At 42.8% G+C, this 22,406-nt stretch overlaps 1 protein-coding gene across 8 annotated transcripts in view; it reads left to right on the top strand.

The window, feature by feature from the left end:
• The window catches only part of TFDP2 (transcription factor Dp-2), a 149,970-nt gene extending 130,808 nt beyond the window's left edge, over positions 1-19,162 (top strand). For all 8 annotated transcript variants that reach the window (XM_081827397.1, XM_081827396.1, XM_081827391.1 and 5 more), the window contains 4 exons: positions 3,804-3,955; positions 7,833-7,999; positions 12,241-12,346; positions 12,547-19,162. In XM_081827397.1, the coding sequence (XP_081683523.1) occupies positions 3,804-3,955; positions 7,833-7,999; positions 12,241-12,346; positions 12,547-12,730 (609 nt within the window). In that variant the 3' untranslated portion in view covers positions 12,731-19,162. The remainder of the gene's footprint in view (positions 1-3,803; positions 3,956-7,832; positions 8,000-12,240; positions 12,347-12,546) is intronic.
• The last annotated feature ends 3,244 nt before the right edge of the window (positions 19,163-22,406 follow it).

Below are 22,406 nucleotides of genomic sequence, written 5' to 3'. Positions count from 1 at the left end.
GTGCATTACTTATATTATGCAGCGACTTACTTCTGACACTTATTCTTATTCTGAACGGAAACTGTCAGAAGTCCTTTTGTGTGTGTTTATTTTAGCCCTAGTTTGGAATATCAGGAAGTAAGACTCGTTAAACTTCAGGCACTTTGAGTAAAATAATCAAATCCACCTGTAATAATTTATTATCTGTAAATAACAGAATAACATATAATGATTCAATAAGCTTTGTAGAAATACCAAAAATTAAAATGCTTTTCTTTTTAAGAAAATTAGCTTTTATAGTGTAATAAGGATCCCTGTATTTATACTGTTTTGGATCATTGCCTGGAATTTGGATGGTTTTCTTAAATATAATAGAGCCAGTGTATAAAATCATGTGAGGTAAAATCACATAGACTTTTTTATTTTATTTTATTTTTGGTAATTGCAGTTGCTGTAAAAATTCACTTTGAGCAGTACACTGGGGTCATTTTCAGTGTAATCAGAAACCCTTTTTAAAATGAACCCAAGAGGGTCTTTATGCTTTTTTTTTTTAAATCAGCAAATTGTCTTTATATGAAAAGCTTTCAACCACTTATAAAATCCACTTTGATTTGACAACCGTTAGATCCTATTTAATGTTTGATGTAATCCACTTTTCAGAAATAAAGGTAACAATTAAGTTGCCAAATATTGGAGCAGGGTTTCTCCGAAACGCTCCCTTTGTCTAATGGACAGAATATGTCAGGTATTCTTAAATATCCCACATTTTTGTTTTTTCACTTTCTAGATGCTTATATTTGCTTGTTTATTCCAAGTTCATGTATACATCAGAGCAGCAAGAGAAGGCCGTTTAGCCCTTGCAGAGACCTGCGTATGATATGAGGAAGTAGGAAAGGAGGCGGAGCAAGGGTGGAGGAGTAGAAACAGCTAGAGCAGACACTGCCCAAACATAGGCAGGCTCCAAAGGTGTGTTCCACCCGGATAGGCCGTTTCTTTCTCCCTTACTATGTTCTGTGTGTGCTTTTCACTCCGAACCCTGGGGGACCTACCTGAGGAGCTAGAGCTGGAGCAAGCATTTTATGTATTTTTTGTACTGGGTTTCCAAATAAGGTTTTGTTTGAAGAGAGGGTTCTGCTGCTTACAAAACAAAACAGAACAAAAATCCTGAAAGCTGACCGTGTGTTCCTGTGCTCCTCCCTGTGGAATTCTGCCTTCTGTGACCTGGCCTACCAGGCATGGGCTTCTAATCCATGCTGTCACTGCCTTCCCCCAGCTGCTTCTGCTGTCCCTGTCCCCACACGGTTTCCTACCAGCTCACACTCCCTCGCGTCTGAGCCAGGCCTTCCTCAGATTTCCTCAAAATCCTCGTGGAACATTTTGGAGCTTGATTTTTGGCATAATGTTATTGAGAAGACCTGTTTATCAGAAAGAATGGTGCTGGGCATGATCACTCTCATGGAGGTGGGACGTTCACATCCCTAGACAGCCTTCATAAAGAATGAAGTTGAATATTTTTTCCTCTGCTTATCTTTGTACAATGAACACTATTTTTTTAAGTCCTAAATTTCTTTTCCTCTTCTGTCTCTCAAACCAAACATTTACAGATTTCAACCCAAGGGCAACCTAGCTGTCAACATTTATAAAAGTAGGTCTCTCTCAATATTAAAATGAAACCCGAAGTATAACTGAAAACTGCTGCTCTCTGGTCTTCTGGTAGACATACATACAGCTTATTTCCTGCTAGTGTTTTATCTCTCATCCATCAAATAACATTTATGAAGTTGTCACAGAAAGTAAATTAAACATGTCCCTGAACACCAATAATTTACCATGGCAAAGCTAGCTTAATTTTTAACAAGTTAAGGTCACCACTCACTGACATCACATGACACAGGACAGTTTTACTTACCTGCCACCATTTCTCATTTATCCTTGGTAGTGTAGACGAAGAAGGGTGTGAATAGATGATATCTATAGGTAATCCACATACCCTACTTTTAGCTATATAACTGTCCCTACTAGCCCTTAAACCTTTTCCAGGGCTGCTAACACATAGCAAAATGAATGTGTGAGCCTGCCCTCTGTTCAGCCTCTGATATTGATGTTAATGAGCCTGGAAAAGAACAAAAGGCTGAAGGAACTCAATCAAAGGGCAACAGAGGAAATCCGTCCAAAACAAATAGGTGGTGATTTTTCTTTTTACTGTCTAAATAACATTATATATGTTATTACTGCTTTCTTCACCTGAAAAATCTGTGATGCTATTAAATGTACACAATATTGAATAGTGAGTCATACATATATAAGGACTCTTATTTATTACTGTTGATATTCCCTCCTCTGCTGAGGCCCAGCCATGGCACTAGGACTGCAAAGCTAGGGCAAAGTATGAGAGCATCTCCTGAGATGCTTTTTCTAGTAGAAGGGAAGAGAATCTAGGCAGAAGTCTTCAAACGTTTAATTCTTTTCCTCAGTTTTACAGTATCAATAGCGTATTTTTTTCAACATTAAGTAAATTAAGCAACGAATATAAAACAGCCAACATCCTTTACCAGCAGCAAATAATGAAGTATAACTTAAGTAATGTTTGATAGTATTGATAGTGATAGTTTTTTGATAGTGGTGGATATTGATAGTGATTTTTGGACACACAGTTAGGGCTAGCATAAATTGGTATCCCTTCTGTTCTGTGCATTTTAGGAGTAAATGTTCACTTTCTAGGGATGGTACCCAGTCATTTTAAGATAAAGATAATCTCAGTTAAACTTTTGTTAAGGCTCAGAACCTAAAATAAATAATCCTAGGATAAGATTGCTAAAACATAGAAAGTAACTGAAATTCATCACTACTGGGTGAGAAGATGGGACACGCCGATGAAAGGGAATGAGTGGATCTGACTTTAGGAGCCTTTAAAACCACTCTTGTTTCATGAGCAGATGAAAAAGTTGAATTGCATAGTCTTTCTAGCTGTGGAATTCTTTGATACATATACCTTATTAAAAGGGGGGGGTGGGCAGTCACTTCTTTGACTTGCAAATAATGGTTATAACTAAAAGTAGCAGCAAGATCCAGTAGACCTTCATCTAGCTTATAAGTGCTAAGCCTCAGTTTCTTGTCTGGAAGATGTTGGGTGGGGGGTGAGTCGGGCCAGATTCCAGCTGTGCCCTGAGGATGTGGGAATTCTGTGGAGGTACCCTAGGAACCTCAGGGGTGAGGGAGGGCAGAGCCACTGGGCTCTGGACTTCCTGCCCCCCTGCAGTCAGCCAGAGCAATGCTACTTTCATCTGTTTTATATAGTGTCCTATAGATTTCATTTGAAGAAAGGATTCTGTAGCTTTATAAAGTTTGCATATCCCTGAGCTCGACAATCTAAAAGGTGTATTTAACCCCAGACTCCCGAGAGTCTGTGTTAGATAAATGGAAAATATAAGTTCACTTGGTATCACTTTCTCCGTGTCACTCTAAGAAGAGTTGCAGGCGCTCCTGGGCTCTTGCAGATTTGTAAGATCCTGTGTCTATGGATGACGGAAGCCATAGGCCCCATTATTTACATTAGGATGATGTTAAACAACATGTTTTCCCTTGAAATGTATCTGAGTTAGATCATTCTAATCTTTTTTCCTAAATGTTTCATTTTAATTATAGGTAGACGGCCTCTTTAATATCTCTAATTTCTAATAACTGTTAATACTATTTAATAGTATTTAAACTCTCTAATTTCTAATACTCTAATACTATTTCTTAAATGTATTTATTTTAATTCATTTAATTCCAACTCACTTATCCATATTAAATGACCATATTCTTTTTCTTGATCATTACAGCAAATCGCTTTCAAAAACCTGGTTCAGAGAAATCGGCAAAATGAACAGCAGAACCAGGGCCCTCCAGCTCTGAACTCCACCATTCAGCTGCCATTTATAATCATCAATACAAGCAGGAAAACAGTCATAGATTGCAGCATTTCCAGTGACAAGTGAGTGGAGAACTAGGGGAGGACTGCAGGGCCGGCCTCCCAGGAACACATTCCTATCATTTGCAGCATGAAGAAGGGTGTCCTTCATTATCTGAGCCCTTCCGTCTGACCTCCCTGGGGTCTGGAAGACACCTTTGCAGACCTGGAGTGCTGCCATCTACTAGTGCATTCTTCATCACTCGCCCTCTCAGCCCCTTGTCTTGTACCTGGCACTATACTGCCTGTCCTGCATGCACAGTGGAGCCTGGAGCCCAGCCAGGGTGTGCGTGCGCGTGTGTGTGTGTGTGTGTGTGTGTACACATATGTGGTAACCCTGGGCAAGTAACTGCCTTAAAGTAGACCATCAGTGAGGGCCTGGGACAAGATGGGTTTGCTGGTGATCCCCTTCCATAGTTTAGTGTGGAAATTTTTGGGTCAACATGTGGCATTAAGGCAATTGTTTCTTTGTTTTGCTATAAGTAAGGTGTGCTTCTATTTATTAATGAATGGACGTGAAAATGCTAGATGCATTCTCTGCTTTCTTATTTTCTTATTTATGTTATAGCTAGAAGTTTATACCTTTTGATCACCTTCACCCATTTTATCCACCTCCCACCTACACCCCTGGCAACCAGCAGTCTGTTCTCTGCATCTATGAGTTCATTTTTTTTTTAGATTCCACATATAAGTGAAATCATACAGTATTTGTCTTTCTCTGTCTGATTTATTTCAATTAGTGTAATGCCCTCAAGGTCCACCCACGTTGTTGCAAATGTCAGAATTTACTTTTTTTATGGCCAGATATTCCATTTATACACACACACACACATACCACATTTTCTTTATCTGTTCATATGTCAGTGGACAGTCAGGTTGTTTTTGTATCTGTTGTAAATAATGCTACAGTGAACATCGGGGTGCAGATATCTTTGTGAAATAGTGATTCTGTTTCCTTCAGATATATACCCACAAGCGAGATTGCTGGGTCTTATGGTAGTTTTATTTTTAAATTTTTGAGGAACTTCCATACTGTTTTCCATGGTGGCTATAACAATTTACATTCCCACCAACATTTTTTTTACATTTTAACTAAAGTTGATGATGATATTTATCATAGCAAATGAAAAGTAGCAGTTTTAAAAATACTGCTAAGAATTAATTTGTAATTTATTTTACCCTTCATGAAAATAGTAGTGGTCTTCAGGCTGTGACCAGTGTCCTGAGATAGTTAAGGGAATAGGGTGTGGAGTGAGACAGACCCAAGTGTGGATTGTGGCTCCCCCATTTAGCTGCTTCGAAGCAGTTTTCTGAAGAACAAAAGATGATTCCAAGGCCTTAAATACCATCATGTCTTTAAAGGATCTGACCCAAGGCAAGCACTTTATAAATATTAGCTGCTGTTACAAGGAGTCAGCATATAATCTATTCACCAAGTTGGGATTCATTTGAAAGCGAGAGAGGGCTCAGTAATGATATCAGTCCCACAGGCATAGTCCAAGACTATCCTGAGAGACTGGGACTTCTCGTCTCCTTAGAGCTACAGCATTGCCCTTGGGCTTGGCCTTCCCTTGTCTCTCCCACCGTTTTCTCAGGCTGTGTTGCTTCCCCTGTTTATCTTGATTGCATACAGAGATTATAGGTCACTTAAGTAAGGTGCCAAAAGAAAAAGAAAAACAGCGAGCAGGGATTTCAAAAGTATTTGATAATTGAGACTATAGACACAATTAAGAATAGTATGAAGTCAGGGCGCCTGGGTGGTTCAGTTGGTTAAGCGACTGCCTTTGGCTCAGGTCATGATCCTGGAGTCCCTGGATCGAGTCCCGCATCGAGCTCCCTGCTCGGCAGGGAGTCTGCTTTGCCCTCTGACCCTATCCCCTCTCATGTGTTCTCTCTCATTCTCTCTCTCTCAAATAAATAAATAAAATCTTTAAAAAAAAAAAAAAAGAATAGTATGAAGTCAGAAGATCCATTTTTCAGTCTGTCTTCTAGCTACATAGTTTCTTTTTTTTTTTTTTTTAAAGATTTTATTTATTTATTTGAGAGAGAGAGAATGAGAGACAGAGAGCATGAGAGGGGGTAGGGTCAGAGGGAGAAGCAGGCTCCCCGCTGAGCGGGGAGCCCTAGCTACATAGTTTCTTAACCTTTCTGAGATCTGGATGCTTCCTCCACAAAAGTAAGAATTACAGTATTTAACTTGCTGGTTTTCAAAAGTTATAGATCAGTTCGTAAAGGACCCAGCCCAGTGGTCAGCAAATGGTATGTGTCTGTATTATTAGTCACACAATTGCAAAATCTTCACAAAAACCTACATCTACAGGGACTGTTAACATATCCTCATAAAACTGAGAATCCTAGAGAACGTTTAACATATTTTCAGGAGAAACAAACTTAGAATTCTAGTTTCTCTCTCCAGTTAACCTCTTGTTTTGTGAGGGATTATTAAATTCTCTTCATCACTTAGTCTTCTAAGTCTGAAAAAGAGTAGCAAGAGAATCTGGGAACCATTGGCCTATGGGAATTATGGATTCTGTTCATCCCAGCCTGGGGCCTGGTGAGGTTTTCATCCCTCGGTGGTTACTGACTCATGCCCTTTCCCAGCCCTCCTCTGAATAAAGGGAAGGAGGCTGTAAGCAGCTTGTAGAAGCTTGTTGTTCAAGGTAGGTCCTAAAGCCTTGTCTTTCAGTTACTTTGGTGATGCAATCTTTTCCCCTTAATTAGCCTGGAGGCTTTTTCACAATGGAGATTAAATTTACAGAACCATCTGCTTTTAACATATGCCAGGAATTATCCCTGTGACAGGCACACACTTCAGATTTTTTGTGGGTTTTTTTTTTCCTGAAAATGTGTTAATGTCCTTTATTCCTAAACATGGCATTTCACTTTGTTTATTTATTTATTTATTTATTTTTAAGATTTTATTTATTTATTTGACAGGGAGAGACAGCGAGAGAGGGAACACAAGTAGGGGGAGTGGGAGAGGGAGAAGCAGGCTGATGTGGGGCTCCATCCCAGGACCCTGGGATCATGACCTGAGGTTATTTCACTTTAAATTGTAATTTTTTCCCTGATCTAGGATCTAGCATGACTAATTTTACCTTCTCATGATTTTAATAAGAGTTTCATGACAACATAAACCCACTACTGTGCCAGAACATTCCCCTGCACTCCGTCCCTGTAGGGTGAGGCCTGTGGGTGAAGGCGCCCCAGGGCCTAGCCTAGGAGTCAAAAGGACTGTGCTTTCCTATATTCACCTTTTTTGGGAAACATTGTACTGGGCAGCTGGGCATCCTGATTCAGTACTTTTCAAGAACGTTTGGAAATGTGCTGTATATTTATGTGGCACTTTTTCCTTAAGTCATTTCACTTCTTAGGCTCTTAAGATAGGATTTGAGTTTTGGTTCATTTGTAAAAAGTCTCCCATTTATTGCTTATCTAAAGTATGCTATAGTTAATAATTGATTCAGGAATATGAAATAAGCATCCAGAATGTTTTTTTTCCCCTCAAACCTTAATAGGCCAACTCATAGTAGGGATGTCATATATTAAACTGAAAAGGCTTTCTTAATAATTTGTCTTTTGGTGACAAAGCTATAGACAACTTTGGAAAGTATTGGTTTTACACCAAAGTTGTCCCCTGTTTGTAACAGCTTAATGAGGGCTGAAGTTTATGGACTCCTATTGTCTCGTAGGAAAACTGTTTTAATTGGGAAAGTGGCTTATTTGAGATGTCACTCCCCTGAACACAGCTGAATGACCATTATGGCTCTAAAAGGTAACAGTTTCTAGTACCATAGCTGAATGTAGGCCCTCATTCTTTTATGTAATGTACAGAGTACAATATTGTGCAGCCCTCCCCTATCCCACTGAAACCCCATACTAACTTTGTTTTCTGATGCAGGTTTGAATATCTTTTTAATTTTGACAACACCTTTGAGATCCATGATGACATAGAAGTACTGAAGCGAATGGGAATGTCCTTTGGCCTGGAGTCAGGCAAATGCTCTCTGGAGGATCTGAAACTTGCTAAATCACTGGTGCCAAAGGCATTAGAAGGTTATATCACAGGTATGTTAACTAACACTTTCACATTCTGTGCCCTTTAAACGTAACCATTCTCTTGAATTTCTTATTTATCATCACTTACTTTTCCTTAGAGATGCAAACGCAAATATAGTAAACTGGAAACAACTTATTGTTTAGTTTTACTTATTGCTAACCTTTATGTAAATGGAATCATAATGGTATATTCTTTAGTGATATGAGTTTTTTCCACTCAACATGATCTTTTCATCCATCCACATGATTTAATGTAGCTGTAATTCATACATTTTTACTGCTGTATAGAACTCCATTATATGAATATATCACAGTTTATTTATTCATTTTACTGATGATAAACTTTTGAGTTTTGTTTCCAATTTCTTGATATTAAAAAACGGTGTTACTTTGAACATTCCTGTAACGACACCATAGTGCCCACGTGCTGGTGTGTGGCGTGAGATGGCTAGGTCACAGGTGCGGGCAGCTTCAGCTTCACTAGATGAGGCCAGGGCTTTTTTAATTTGATTTCACAAGTTACATTCTCAACCTGCAGGATGGAAGTGTTCTGTTTTCCCAATCAGTTGAAATGGTATCCTAATTTTTTCAATTAAGATTTCATTCACATACCATAAAATTCACCATTTTATGGTACGTACAGTTCAGTGGTACTTAGTATATTCGCAAGGTTGTGAAATCATCACTCATGCTAAAGCATTTTTATCAGTTCAAAAAGAAACCCCATACACATTAGCAGTCACTCCCTATTACCCCATTCCTCCTAGCCCTAGGCAACCACTAATCTGCTTTGTCACTATGAATTTGTCCATTCTGGACATTTCCTATAGATGGAATCGTACACTGTGTAGCCTTTGTGATGAACTTCTTTCACTTTGCATGATGTTTTCAAGGTTCATCCATGCTGTGGCATGTGTCAGTACTTCATCCCTTTTTATTGCCATTGTATGAATAATAGCACATTTCATCTATCCATTCATTAGTTGGTAGACATTTGGATTGTTTCCACTTTGGGGCTATTATGAATGATTCTTGTACATGTTTTTGTGTGATCGTAAGTTTTCACTTCTTTTGGTTGCATACCTAGTAGTGCAATTGCTGGGTCATATGGCAACTCTATATTTAACATTTTGAGTAACTGCTAAACTATTTTCCAAAAGCATTTGTACCATTTTACAATCCTTCCAGCAGTGTATGAGGGTTCCAGGTTGTCCACATCCTTCTCAGTACTTGTTGTTGTCCATCCTTTTTATTATAGCTATCCTTGTAGACATGAGGTAGTATTTTACTGTGGTTTTATTTTGCATTTTCCTAATGACTAATGGTGCTAAGCATCTTTTTATGTGCTTACTGGTCACTTATAGATCTTCCTTGCAGACATGTCTCTTCAGATCCTTTGCCCATTTTTGCATCAGGTTGTCTTTTTATTATGAGTTGTTGTTTTTTTTTTTAAAGATTTTATTTATTTATTCATGAGAGACAGAGAGAAACAGAGGGAGAAGCAGGCTCCCAAGGAGCGGGAAGCCCGATGCGGGACTCGATCCCAGGACCCTGAGCCGAAGGCAGACGCTTAACCATCTGAGCCACCCAGGCGCCCTTTATTATGAGTTTTAAGAGTATACTGAGTATACTTGAAAACAAAAACAGTATGTTTTGCATGTTGTGTAATTCATATTTTTTTTTTTACTGATTCAGAAATCTTCTTTATGATTGTCCCAATTCCCAAGACTATGGTATATTCTGTACATATAATTTCGAGGCAAAATAATGCTTTTTGCCTTTGCTTTTACCAGTTTCCTTCATTTATAAATATTACCACCTAGAATTTCACATCACTTTCTGAAGGCACTGTAATATTAGTTCTAAGGTATAGTAAATCAAATATGAGCAAAGAGGTAGTGCTTATTTTTTTTTAAAGATTTTATTTTTAAGTAATCTCTACACCCAACGTGGGGCTCAAACTCACAACCCAGAGATCAAGAGTCTCATGTTCTACCAGTGAGCCAGCCAGGGGCCCCTCGTTCTTATTTTATTTTGCTTTATGGTTTTGGCCCTCTGGTCAAAACACAAGAGTTTGTTGATTGAGATTTGGTTTCTGTTGGATTTGGTTCTTAAACTGGCACCATCCACCAGCTGCAAGTGTGACCCCTTCTTCTTGCCCCTTAGCCAACTTGCCCCCATATCTTCACCCCCAACACCCCTATCTCCCCACTCTCTCCCAGAGCAGGCCCTGCTGTTTTATTAGCAGCCCAGTCATAGTGGCAGTCCAGCAGGGTCTGAATAAAAGACTTACTCAATAAATCACCAGAACCTTATTTTAGCTTATTCTCAGTGAAGAGGCTCAGGGCAATCAGGCAGGCTCTGTGGTTTTGATCTCTTTGTGACCTCATTTGCAGGCTGGGACATAGACTTTCTGGTTACTTTAAAAGAAGAAATGTGTGCCTTTAGTGTGCAAAGGGACAGAATGGCTCTTGAGTTAGATTGTGAAAACTATTGTGTGGATCTTATGATAATGCGAAAGAAATGTAGGCTTCTCAAAGCCATTGTGAAAAAGAAAATTTATTGTGTTATGCTCACAAACAAGTAAATAGCTGTGTTCTGACAGAAAGTTTCCATATATACTAACTAATATTCACCACAGGATTCTGGCTTTAATTTCATCTTGCACAGGCTTGTTCTTATTTAATGTAGTTAAAGTCTGCTATTCTTCTTAGAACTTTTTTTCTTTTTCCACAGCTGCCTTAGCTAGCCTATAAAGAAAAAGGTTCACAAGGCCATTCCAAAATTAATGAAATCATTTAGTTTCCTTTTTTCCTTCATAGGAAGCTTCTCACTTGGTCAGACATTACCAGGATAGCAGAGTTATCAATTCTAGTACATAGAGTTGTAGGGTTTTGGGGGGGTTCTTTTTTTTTTTTGCACAGTGATTACAAAACTATTCTGATTAACTGTAATAAAGGCGCATTACTAAATTGCACTTTCTGAGCGTATATTCGGTCTTATTTTGTAATGTAAGTCAAAGAATTTATAGGAATACATTTCTGTCGTTTTTCACCACTTTTGTAAACTTGCTGTGAAAGAGACTATACTCATTCATTCAGTAACATTTAGATCTTACAGGTTCCAGTCAGTGCCTTCCTTGAGCTAATATTCTAGATAATGAGACCAGTATGAAACTAATAAAGTTACAATAAGAATTTATCGGGGTTGTGATTGGAGAAATACGGTATATGCACAGAATATAAGATTGCAAGGGTATACACCCAAAATATTTTATGCAGACCTAAAACAGTAAGGCGTGTCTCACCTTCATTAGAAATGTGACTGCATATGACCTTTTAAAATAAGGGCTAGTTTGAGTTACAGAGCAAAGGATACCAGAAAAAAGAATGTATCTTTGATGAGTAATAGCACTGAGTTCACTGGGGGGCACATGAAAAGGTGGTACAGTGGGAGTTTTAGCAAAAATGTGTCTTATCCTCCTTACCTATTTCTTTCTTTTTTTCTTTTTTTAGAAGGTGGGGAAGGGGAGAGGGAGGAGAGAGGGAGAGAGGGAGAATCCAAAGCAGGCTCTGTGCCCAGCTTGGAGCCTCCATCTCACAACTCTGAGATCATGACCTGAGCCGAAATCAAGAGTTGGTCAGATACATAACCGACTGAGCCACCCAGGCGCCCCTGTCCTTCTTACCTATTTCTGATTTGACTTTCTTTTTTACCCACTCCTGGCTTCGGCTTTTAACACCAGTCAGAGTCTTTGGTGGTGAGGATAGCAGGTGTCCAGGAATAGTGCAGTGATCTCTGTACTCTCAGCTGCTCTCTTGAGGTCAAAAAAGAATGAGTCTGTGATTGGTTTAATTTTAATTCTTCCTCACTGTAGTCTACCTTCCCATATTTTTTTCCTGTTCTTATGTCCTAGAGATTTCATTTTTCCAAGCTGAAAAAAATGTGGATTCTCCCCAGGGCAGGAGACTTGCTTAGCTGTAATTTTTAAAAGATTTTTATTTATTTGCGAGAGAGTGAGCACAAGCATGGGGAGCAGCAGAGGGAGAGGGAGAAGCAGGCTTCCCACGGAGCAGGGAGCCCGATGCGGGGCTCGATCCCAGGCCCCTGGGATCATGACCTGAGCCGAAGGCAGAGGCTTAACGACTGAGCCCCCAGGCGCCCCTCCCCTGGCTGTACGTAGATCAGGCTCGCACGCTTCCTTCAGCTTGTGGCACGCCGACATCTTCTGTTTCTGTTTCTCCCTATAGAGATCTCCACAGGACCTTCCTGGTTAAATCAGGGACTACTTTTGAACTCTACTCAGTCAGTTTCAAATTTAGACCTGACCGCTGGTGCCACCTTGTCCCAATCAAGGTACGTATATTTTCAGAGTTAGAAAGAGAAGCGGTGAGGCCCTGAGCCCCTCCACAGGTGTCAGTGCAGGTCTTTTCTGGAGCAGATTTGGGCAGAGTGCCCCAGTGGCACCTCCTCCCCCATGTTTTTAGTCCTACACTTTGCAAAGCTTAAAACATTTGCCGCATTAATGAGCTTGTGTGTTTTTAATTATTTGCTAGTGTAAACCAAGGGTTGTGCTTGGATGCTGAAGTGGCCTTAGCAACTGGGCAGTTCCTTGCCCCAAACAGTCACCAGTCCAGCAGTGCGGCCTCTCACTGCTCTGAGTCGCGAGGCGAGACCCCCTGTTCGTTCAACGACGACGACGAGGAAGATGACGAGGAGGATTCCTCCTCCCCAGAATAAAGACAGGAGAAAACCCACGTTTTAATATTTGATGCTCATGTGTGTTTTTAGTGTGAGCTCTTGTTTTTGAAATGATTGCTTCAGTCTTTGCCTTTGTTTGCACTGTGTGTTCAGTGAAAACTAGGGAAACACAATAAGCAGATTACCTGAAGGCTGAGATGATTGAGATGAAAGTTAGCGTGAATGAAAACTCTGAACGACAGAGCCCTGGATCACACCGCAAACAAAGCGGTTTTCTGAGGTGATAGAGGGGACAGCCCCTAAAGAATTGGCAGCATGAATGAAGCTCATTTATCCTCCACGAGGTGGGATCTTTGTGTTCCCCCACACCCACGTAACCCTCCTTAGAATCAAGGTTGCTGTAGTGAGCGGCCCGTGACATCATGTTTGTCTGTCTCTCTTCCTCGGCTGGGCTGCTTTTTACAAGCAGGAGTGACCATGAAAGGATCCCAGGGGGATGAGTTGTACAGTGAGGGACGTAGTCGGCAGTCCTTGAGGTCTAAGGAGCACAGATTGAACTGCTGAACTAGTTGAAAGTCTAGTTGAGGTGCTTGACGCATCAGCTGCCTTAGACGGCTTCTAGAAAGGAGCAAGCGCTAATTCTTAAGTACTTAAGTGACATTTAGAAAAATGTATAGTAAAACTGAAATGATCATTATTAGCCAATGCATTGGTGCATAGAATTTTCTAGGGCTACTTCTGGAAGCCAAAATAGAATAGCATTTCCACGTGCATTAAATACTTCGCCAGCACTGCCTTTGCCAGCATTCTAAATCTGGAGTTTTACGGAGAAGGAAATTGTATCTCTAGTTTTAATCAAAGCTATGCATTTCATATAGCTTTTCCATTTAAAACAAAACAAAGAAACAGATTCCTATGACCGAACTGCTTGCTTGGAGTTCCCTACAGTACTTGTATGATTTCACTCAGTGTGCAATTTGTGAAAATGAACCAAATGTCATTACTTTTGTCTTAAAAGCCTATTTCAAGAATATGGACAGCAGTGTTTTCCTGTACATGTCACCTTTTGTACATTTTTGTTAATCAAAATTACCGTATTGGGTTTATGCCTGGCTAAATTGCATTTCAAACTAACCCGATATTCAGTGTTTCACAGAAACAGGGAAAAACATTGACCACTCCAGACGATTGGATCTGTTTCGTATCGTGCGGTATACAGTAGGTTGTTTCCTAGCCAAAGACGCCCCCGGGAGCACTGCACTGGTGTGTTCACAGTCCCTTCTCCTCCGAACGGGGGAGCGTGGGGACATCTGTCAGCATGGCCAAACCCCGATCTAGTTTCACAGTAAGGCCTTGAGAAGGAGCAAATAATAATGGAAAATATCTCTTTGACTCGAATCATTTGGATTTGCCTCTAGGTTAACCTAGCGCCTTTGGGCCCAGCACTAACCTGGTCCCAGATCAGTGCTTTTCTAAATCCATGGGGGAAGTACAGATGCCTTCTGATGCCTTTTTAAAGTTCTTCCACTCTGCTTCCAGTGAGCCGGAGGTGAAAGATTTGGCTGACCTAAAATTTTTACTAAGGCCGTGAAAACGAATACACAAGAACACACAACTTTAACGTAAGTTCCTTTGAGACAACACTCATTCTGTCAGAAAGAAGCCATAGTGCAGACTCGGAGTGGTCAAGGGGGCAGGGAGGTTGAGGCAGTTCTTAGAGAATTCTGTCTCAGCCCAAGTTCTGGGGCACACCTCTGAGGCTGGGGCGATGGCAGGAGTCTGAAAGACCGCAGAGGCTGCAGCGGGGCCCTGAGGGCTTCCAAGACATTTCTGACTTGAAGATCATCAGCTACACAGTTGAGTAAAACTGAGTTTCCTCCCAAACTGCCACCTCCTTTACTAACTCCAACCTTCACCACCCACATCCCTGTACTTGAGGGGGGCCCAGTAGGGACCTGGAGAGGCCAAGGGCCACAGCTGGCTCTTTAGTCTTCAGAATATCTTTTACAGGTTCCAGGACCTGAACATCAGCATTTGTGCCAGGTGCATTAACCATAACCATTCCTCCACCAAATAGCAGAGTCCTTGCTGGAGCTCTTGGGACACCATCCCTTTCTCTATTCTCTCTCTCTCTCTCTCTCTCTCTCTCTGCTGCTATAGTGTTGTAAACTGATAAAATACAGATTTGTTTTTTTAAAAGCAACCAAAGACTCTTAACATAATTGGTGCCCCATCACTGGCCCTCTCAGCCATATGCGTGTGGTGTTTGGTGGGAAATGGTCTCTGTCCCTCAGTAATGTGTTTGGCTTACTGCTGAGGACATCTGTTGGAGTTACACTGTGGCCACCAGTACATGTTGCTGGTATAAAACCTTATCTGAGCGGAAAACTAAGCTGAGATGTTTAGAAAGATGAATTCTTCTATTCTTATGTATCTCCCCTAAAGAGATTTTTTAAGAGTTCACCACTCAGTCACAATTCCATATGGAAGTCAAAGTAACAAAATGTTAGGAAATTATGGTTACAACATCCAGGATTCTTCATAGGCGTAGCCTGTGGGGTTACTTGCACACACGCATGTACACGTGAGTGCACACACACAGACACCGCTCCCAGAAGGTGCTGGTCCCACTCTGCTTTTCGGGGAGTTCGAGAGGCCTTTTTCCTCCTCAAGGGTCAGTGCAGCTGTGACCCTTCCAAGTGCGTCGTGTCAGCCGGTCAGTAAATTCATGCTCCCTTTAGCACGTGCACAGGGGGCACCAGACCTGCCACGGCCGCCCCGCACGCACGCGGGGAGGGCACCCAGGCATCTGCCCGAGCTTCCCTTCGCCCTCCCCCGACCGTGAATCTGTCTCATCTACTTCATCCTTCCCTGTGCTGACAAGGGGATGAGAACAGCCCTAGTAAGTGCTGACGTGAATTGTGCCTTATGACCACGGAGGACGCTGTGGCGTGGGCAGGAAAGGGGGTGCTGACACAGTGACTCCTCACCTCAGCTGTGCGCACTGGCCCTGGGCAACATGACAGATGATGACCACATGTTTGGTTTCCTGCAATTTAATTCTTTATAGAAATGGTGGGGAGTTTCTGCCATTTTAGCAGGATGAAAGAGGAGAACTCCCCTCGTGGGCAAAATTTCCCTGCCATACTTGAAAAATAAAGCCAGGGTCAGTCCTCAAATGCAAGTTAGCTCCTACCAGATCATTAAGATGGCGATGTTTCACAAAGGCGTGGCTCCCTTTAGCCATGCAGACATCTGTCACTCGTGTTTGTTAAACCACAACTCTTGGCTGCTTGGGTCACAGAGACAGCAAAGTTGCTCCAGGTATAGATGTAACTTGGGCCCCGGGACAGTCAGAACATAGTGGCATTGAGTGTTCTTGGGGGCAGGGTTACAAAGGAAGGGAGCTGCCAAAGCTGTTTCTCTCATAACCACACTCAGAGAGTTGGGGCGGCGGGGGGGGGCGGGTTGCCTGTTTAACTTGATCAGTGGTTCACTTTAAGGGCCCTTTAAATACCTATCCAGCTCCCTATCCTCAGGCATATGAAAGAAGTTTGTCTCCCCAACAAATCTGGGATGTAGGTATTAAGATTGTACCTCCTTAGTGGTAAGTACGGGGTGGGTGTTGGACAGTGAATGTGAAGATTTAATCCTCCAGTAGGTATTTGAGTGAATACAGAACAGAAAACATTGAGAATGACCAGTGCTAAGGGAAAAAAACGACAGGGTAATAAGACAGTGGGGGGAAAGGCAACTTTGGCTAGGGTGGCCAGGGAAGGCCCCCCCTGAGAAAGTGACATTTGTCCTGGGTCAGACAATTGAAAGACTTGCCATACCACTCTGTCCCATAACATGCACTTGGAATTGCTACTAAATTCTAGTTTTAAGCATACATTTTGGAGTTTGTTAAGGAATTTTTAAGATTTAAAAGAAAAATTTAGCTACCAGCAGTATCCATAAACCTAACTAACCCATGACATTCTCATTATTAGCTTCATCACCTTGCAATGGAACCTATACCATAGAAAAGTAATCACTTTTCTAGGTGTTTCCTTCTAGTTTTTCAACTGGTTGGATACATAAAAATCTACTTTTTATATTAGATACATAAAAGATAGTCTTTTACTCTACATGTGGATTGGCCTTAGTGGAGCTAAAGACTCCCCCAGGATATTTTCACAAATAGGCTCCCCATTTTCAGGACCCATGGCAGCGGTCCCTAGGCACTGCCGATCATAAATGTGTATTTATGGAAGACACAGGTGTGTGCCAGGGGCCTGCACCGGGCCATCTGCCTCAGGAGTGTGCCTCCCTGCCCTTCAAATCACAGTCGGCACAATGTTCAGTTAGTTTAACCTTCAGGGAAACCACATTATTACTCAAAAGGGAAAAGCCTGATGTTTGCTTAAGATCTTACCTTTTTAAGAAAAATTTAAACACCCACATAAATAATAACATTTCTCAGGAATTAGCCTCTTCAAGGTATCTCTGAACAATTACGTTTATGTAACCTTTGAGATCCAGTTCCCCCACATACATCTACATTCACACTATGCTAAAGAAGAAAAAGTGGGGGACATGAAACTTCGACCCTCCAGTTATGCCCTGGGCATCTCTGACAAGTATGGAAGCTTAAATGGTAGCAGATGGCCATGCATGATAGTACTGGAGACAGCAGAAAGTGCATTCGTTTTTTTATGTGCGTTCTGCACAGCTGTTCTCTCAGTCAAGGTAAAATCCTGTGTCATTCTTATACAAACTTTGCTTTATAAAAAGGGCTCTAGAATCCAATGCTATCTTGACCCTTGCTATTCCAGCAGACTGGACTTTGGGCCTCCCTGCTTAGAGCTGCTTTGGAAGCCAGTGTAGATGAAATAGGGGCAGGACTCACCCTTTCTCCACCAAGGGTCTCAGAATGGAAGGGACCATCTCTTCTGCCCCATTCATTGAGAAACAAGCCAAGAGCCTGACCTGTCTAACATCCCTTGGCCTGTCTGGCAGAGTCTGCACCACAACTCAGAACTTCTTCCTCCTGTGAGGGCCACATGGCCTCCTGAAAACCACACCCTCACCATAGTCCTTCCAAACCGCTTTGAATAAATATCAGTTCTCTGTCGCACCAAGTGCTTCACAGCCGAGGAGCAGAAGTGGGACTCCACTCATGAGTCCCCAACATGAGACTGTGGTGTCAGCTTTGGGCCTCTTTCAACCTGGAAGACCCCAGGTTTAGACCTCACACCTGGGAAGAAACTCATTCCTCCATGAGCAAAGACCGTCCTGCATGTTGGTCATTGGCAGGAGGCTTGAGAGGTGGGGTTATCAGTGGATCCTTCTGTACCACATTAGCTTGTTTCTGTCCATGTCTGTCTCACAAGGAAACTCCCCCAGATCATGTTTGCGGGTGAAAACCCTTTGTCACTTCAAACTCACCATGTTATCACTAATCATACACCATCTTCCACATGCCAGGCACCACCTAGTAACAAATGGCCTGATGTTTTATTTTGCTTGTTCATGACTGGGGTCAGTGTTTTTTTTCATACTACAGTCTGGAGACCCAGATACTTTTGTGCTAGAAGACTTCTCTGAGCACACTGCAGTTCTGTTCCTCCTAGTAGCACGATGGCAGGTTCCACCTTTTGTTAGCAACTGGCCAACTGCACTGCCCGGGCACTCCGCAGGCCTGAGCTTGGAGGACCGCGGTTTGGTACTGTGAGTTCCTTGAGCTGTTTTGTTTACCACCACCACACTTGACTTTGAGACAAAAGAGAGGCTGTGAGCCCAAACCACAAGTTTGTTCACCTTTTCGTTTGGAGATGCTTTACTCTGATCATGTGCTGTTGGGTTTTATTTCCAGAAAATATAGGTCTGCTTTTTTTCTGCATGAAGGAAACATTGTGGTGCCACATGCTTTAAGCAGTTTAAACAAGAGAAGTAAGGGGAAGATGCAGACACCACATCTGACTTGCCTAATGTAGACTTGACTAGATCGAAGTACCTAACCTAATATGATGTATTATTTTATAGCATCTCAAACTTTGTAAATAAATACCGTTATTTTTATATGGAAATTTTATAGAAGAGCTATTTCTGTATACTTAATTATACCTGGATTTCCTGAGATTGCTTCCAGTAGATAACAGACAAGTCCTAAGCAGTGTTCCTCTAAGGATGGTTCACGGACCACCTGCAGCAGAATTACGGAGCAGAGTTTTAAAATGTTGCATCCCTAGGACCCACCCCAGACACTCCAAAGCTCTGGCAGTGGGCCCCGGGAAGTTGTATTTTTAATAAACTCTGAGTGATGGTTTTTGTCCATTAAAGTGTATCTTTATCCATCCTGTAAGCTTAAAAGAAGGAAAGAAAAAACATCTGAGATGAGTGTTAAGTTGTGCTTGAGAAAAAAAATGGATCAGACTATTCTATGATTTGAATGAGATGTACTATAGAAAAAATAAATAATTTAAATAATGTTGGTCTCTCATTCTTAGTGGGCTGATGGGGGGTTTAGAGGGTATTGTGGTACACTGCCCCACCCTCCCTCCTTTACGACCAGGACACTCCCTCCACGCTCTGTGTCCCCCCAGGAATTGCCCTCAGCAGAGAACTGCCTCTCCCGCAGCTGTGCCCACAAGCAGCCGGTGAGGGTACGAGAGCCCAGCTCCCTTGCCGCAATTTGGGGGTATCTGAAGTGCCATCCAGTTTCAGAATTCCTCATGGAACTGGGCAGTTCCTCTAACGACTGCATCATGGTTCAGCTTGCCCTTCTGCCCCATCCTGCCTCCTCCACTGTGCAGGTGGTGGTCCCAAGAGCACGCTCCAGTACATGGATGCCGCCCGTCCCACCTGTGATGGAAATATGGCAGACGGTTTAAAGGTTTTCTGTGTTACAGACCGATGATTTTACATCTTTTTAAGGTTACTTGAGAAGATTAGAGCATAAAGAATCCTGTCTTCACAGTCCCAGAAATGATTGACCTGAATACAGTTTTTCAGGGAAGCTGCTTTCTTCACTTCCCTTTACACCAAATCAGCAGCAGCCAAAACAGCTGCGGTGATGAGTACAAAATGCGACGCTCCCAAGCCGCCAGCCGAATTTCAAGGTTCCTGGCCTCAGGGATTATAGCCGCCCGCACCCGCTCAAGCCGTCTCTGCCTGCTTCAGGGGGAGGCAGGAGCTCCCCATAATGGCTGTCTCCTGTGTTCCCACAAGCGAAGCAGAGTGCATGATGGGCACGTGGATAGGAAGAAGGTACAGAAGGGTTCGGAGCAATTTGGGGGCCATACGGCGGGGCCAGGGCTTGAGGAGACACTAGGAAATGGTTAGGAAGCCCTCACTTGAATGTTCATGCCCAGAAAGGAAGGTCTCTTCCTGCCAAGATTCTCACCTGAGCTCAGTAGACCCAAGTAAGTGATGGTGGTGGTGTGGGACACGCCCAGCGCCCACTTCTTTGTCCCAGGGACTTAACTGGAGTGGTAAGCCGGAGCTGGTAGACCCTCTGCTCCTCTTACCCACCCTCTGGTGGCCACTTCTTAGAGCCCTTTGGTTATGTGTCCAAGGACTGGATCATTTGGCTGCAAGAGAGCACCTTAGCTCTCGTGGCCATGTGGGGGATGTTGAGAAGGACTGTTCGGAGTGTGGTTGGTAGCCATCAACATGGCCACTGGACACACTGCCGGGGAAGATGTGTGCAGACTCCAGGAGCTGTTTACTTCAAAAACCCAGCTCTTTGGTGAAGTGGGCTTGCCTGAGAGGACAAAGCATCAGAGAGAAGACAGCCTCAACCAGAGAGTCTTCTCCAGGACACCGAACCCATTTGACAATCAACTTAATCTTTTTAGACTCATATTCCTAAAAGCTATTTTTTCCTCCATTCCTTCTGTAGAAGATGAACTCCTTCTGTAGTTCTCTACCTCTTCCAGTTTTGCATCTCTGTTCGAGGGCTGGCTCCTCTTACTGCTGCTTCCACCCAAAGACACCACCAGTCTTCCCAGCTTTCTTGCCTGTTGGGAGGTCTTCATCTGCTCTTGCTGTGGACAACCGCCAGATGCCTGCGAGCTCCCTGAACACAGCTCAACCTTCCTCCTGAGAGACCTTTCTAGCTCCTTCCTAAAACTTGTTTCAGGAAATCTCAGAGTATAAAACGCCCTGTGGTGAAGGAAGACCTGTATCAGAGTGGGTGAAACCAATCCCACTTAATGGAAAGCAGAATTTGTCAGAACCACTTTCTCACTTTCATGCAAATCACTTTCTGACACTTCGGCCACGGGGCACAGCGACTGTCACCCAATCACTTCTTTCTCACTGGCTTATCTCCTGCCTTGCTGAAGAGGCCTACCATAGGAAGGCTGGGAGATTTGTTTTCTTCTTTCATACTCTAGCACTTGGCCACAGCTCCCAAAAGCCAGAACTCAGCTGGAAATTCTGAGAAAAATGTGCACGGAAGCTTGAAAACGATAGCCCTGGAAGGCACCATGTTCACGGCGACTATTTTCAGATTCTGCTAATAGGTAAACAGACTTGTTTTCAAATCTCCAGTGAATTAAGATTTGTATGGGATTCTTTGATCTGAACACAACAAAAAGTGCTTTTATAGGATGTGTTTTTTAAAACATCTAGGTATTGTCTGCTTTTGTGATGTGTCCTTGGAGTAGAGACAAGGCCTCTCCCCACAGAGCAGTGGCTGGTGGTTCTGCATGACGGGCTCCAGCCTATCTCCGATCATCTAAAAGATGAGCAGACAGTGTGCTCAAGTTTTATCAACATTCAGTTTATAAATCACTATTAACAGTTAAAGATATGAATGAGGATGATAGATTTTTATTTTAGCAGACACTTTTTGGAAATTATTTTTAAGAACCAAAACCAAACATGAGCCCAGTGGATCCTCTTGCAAGTCAGATGAAAGGCATGTAAAAAGCGATGCAGGTCGTCAAACCACATTTCCTCCAGGGCGGTTAGTATTCCTCTTGTTCTCCTACCTTCTTCAGACAAGCCAGGGCAGAAAAACCCAGCATGAGAGGGTGCTGGCTACTTTCACTGGGGCGTTGACTCAGCCCCTGGCAGCAGGGTGGGGAAGGCAGGCACCTTAAAAGGTCCCAGGTCTCTGGCTTCCTCACCTAGATTCAAGGATGTAGACCTCTAGAGGAGGACTCTTTGGAGACAGTGCCTGTTAATGGACCACACCAGCCCTAGGGCTTCCAGAGACAGTTTCTCAAAAAAAAAAAAACATTTTCTAAAACCTCTTGTTTAAGGATCACTACTGAAAGGGCAGCTGTGACCTCCGTGTTGGGCCTGTGCCAGAAAACCTGTCTATACCTTGATTGGGCAGGTTGAAGACAGCCCTGGCCAAAGAAATAAGCTTGCGAAGGAGAGTTCCTTCCTCCAACCCCCCATCCCCCACCTCTTCCTCATCCTGAAAGATCTCTCGGAGCCTGGAGGGCCAAAACATGAGCAAGTTGCAGGGCTGGGGCTTGGCCAGGGAGGTGCCTGCAGGGACAGGCTGCGGCCCCTCCTAGCCATCATGACAAAGGACAGACCAGAAACTGATGGGAGAAGAAGTTTGGGGAGATCCTGTTCGTTCGTAACCTCCGAGGCTTTCCTGGTGGAATGTGAAATACCCCCGGAGCTGGAGGGCAGGGAGAGGGTGAAGAAAGAGCCACGCCACTCCGGCTTGTAGGTGGCAGTTCTAGGAAGCAAAGGGGACTGACATTTA

The sequence above is a fragment of the Leptonychotes weddellii genome, chromosome 1 (genome assembly GCF_054177405.1).
Source record: "Leptonychotes weddellii isolate Sample4059 chromosome 1, ASM5417740v2, whole genome shotgun sequence".
NCBI lineage: Eukaryota > Metazoa > Chordata > Mammalia > Carnivora > Phocidae > Leptonychotes > Leptonychotes weddellii.
Note: the sequence above shows the minus strand (reverse complement) of the source record. Positions and strands in the feature narration are given on the sequence as shown.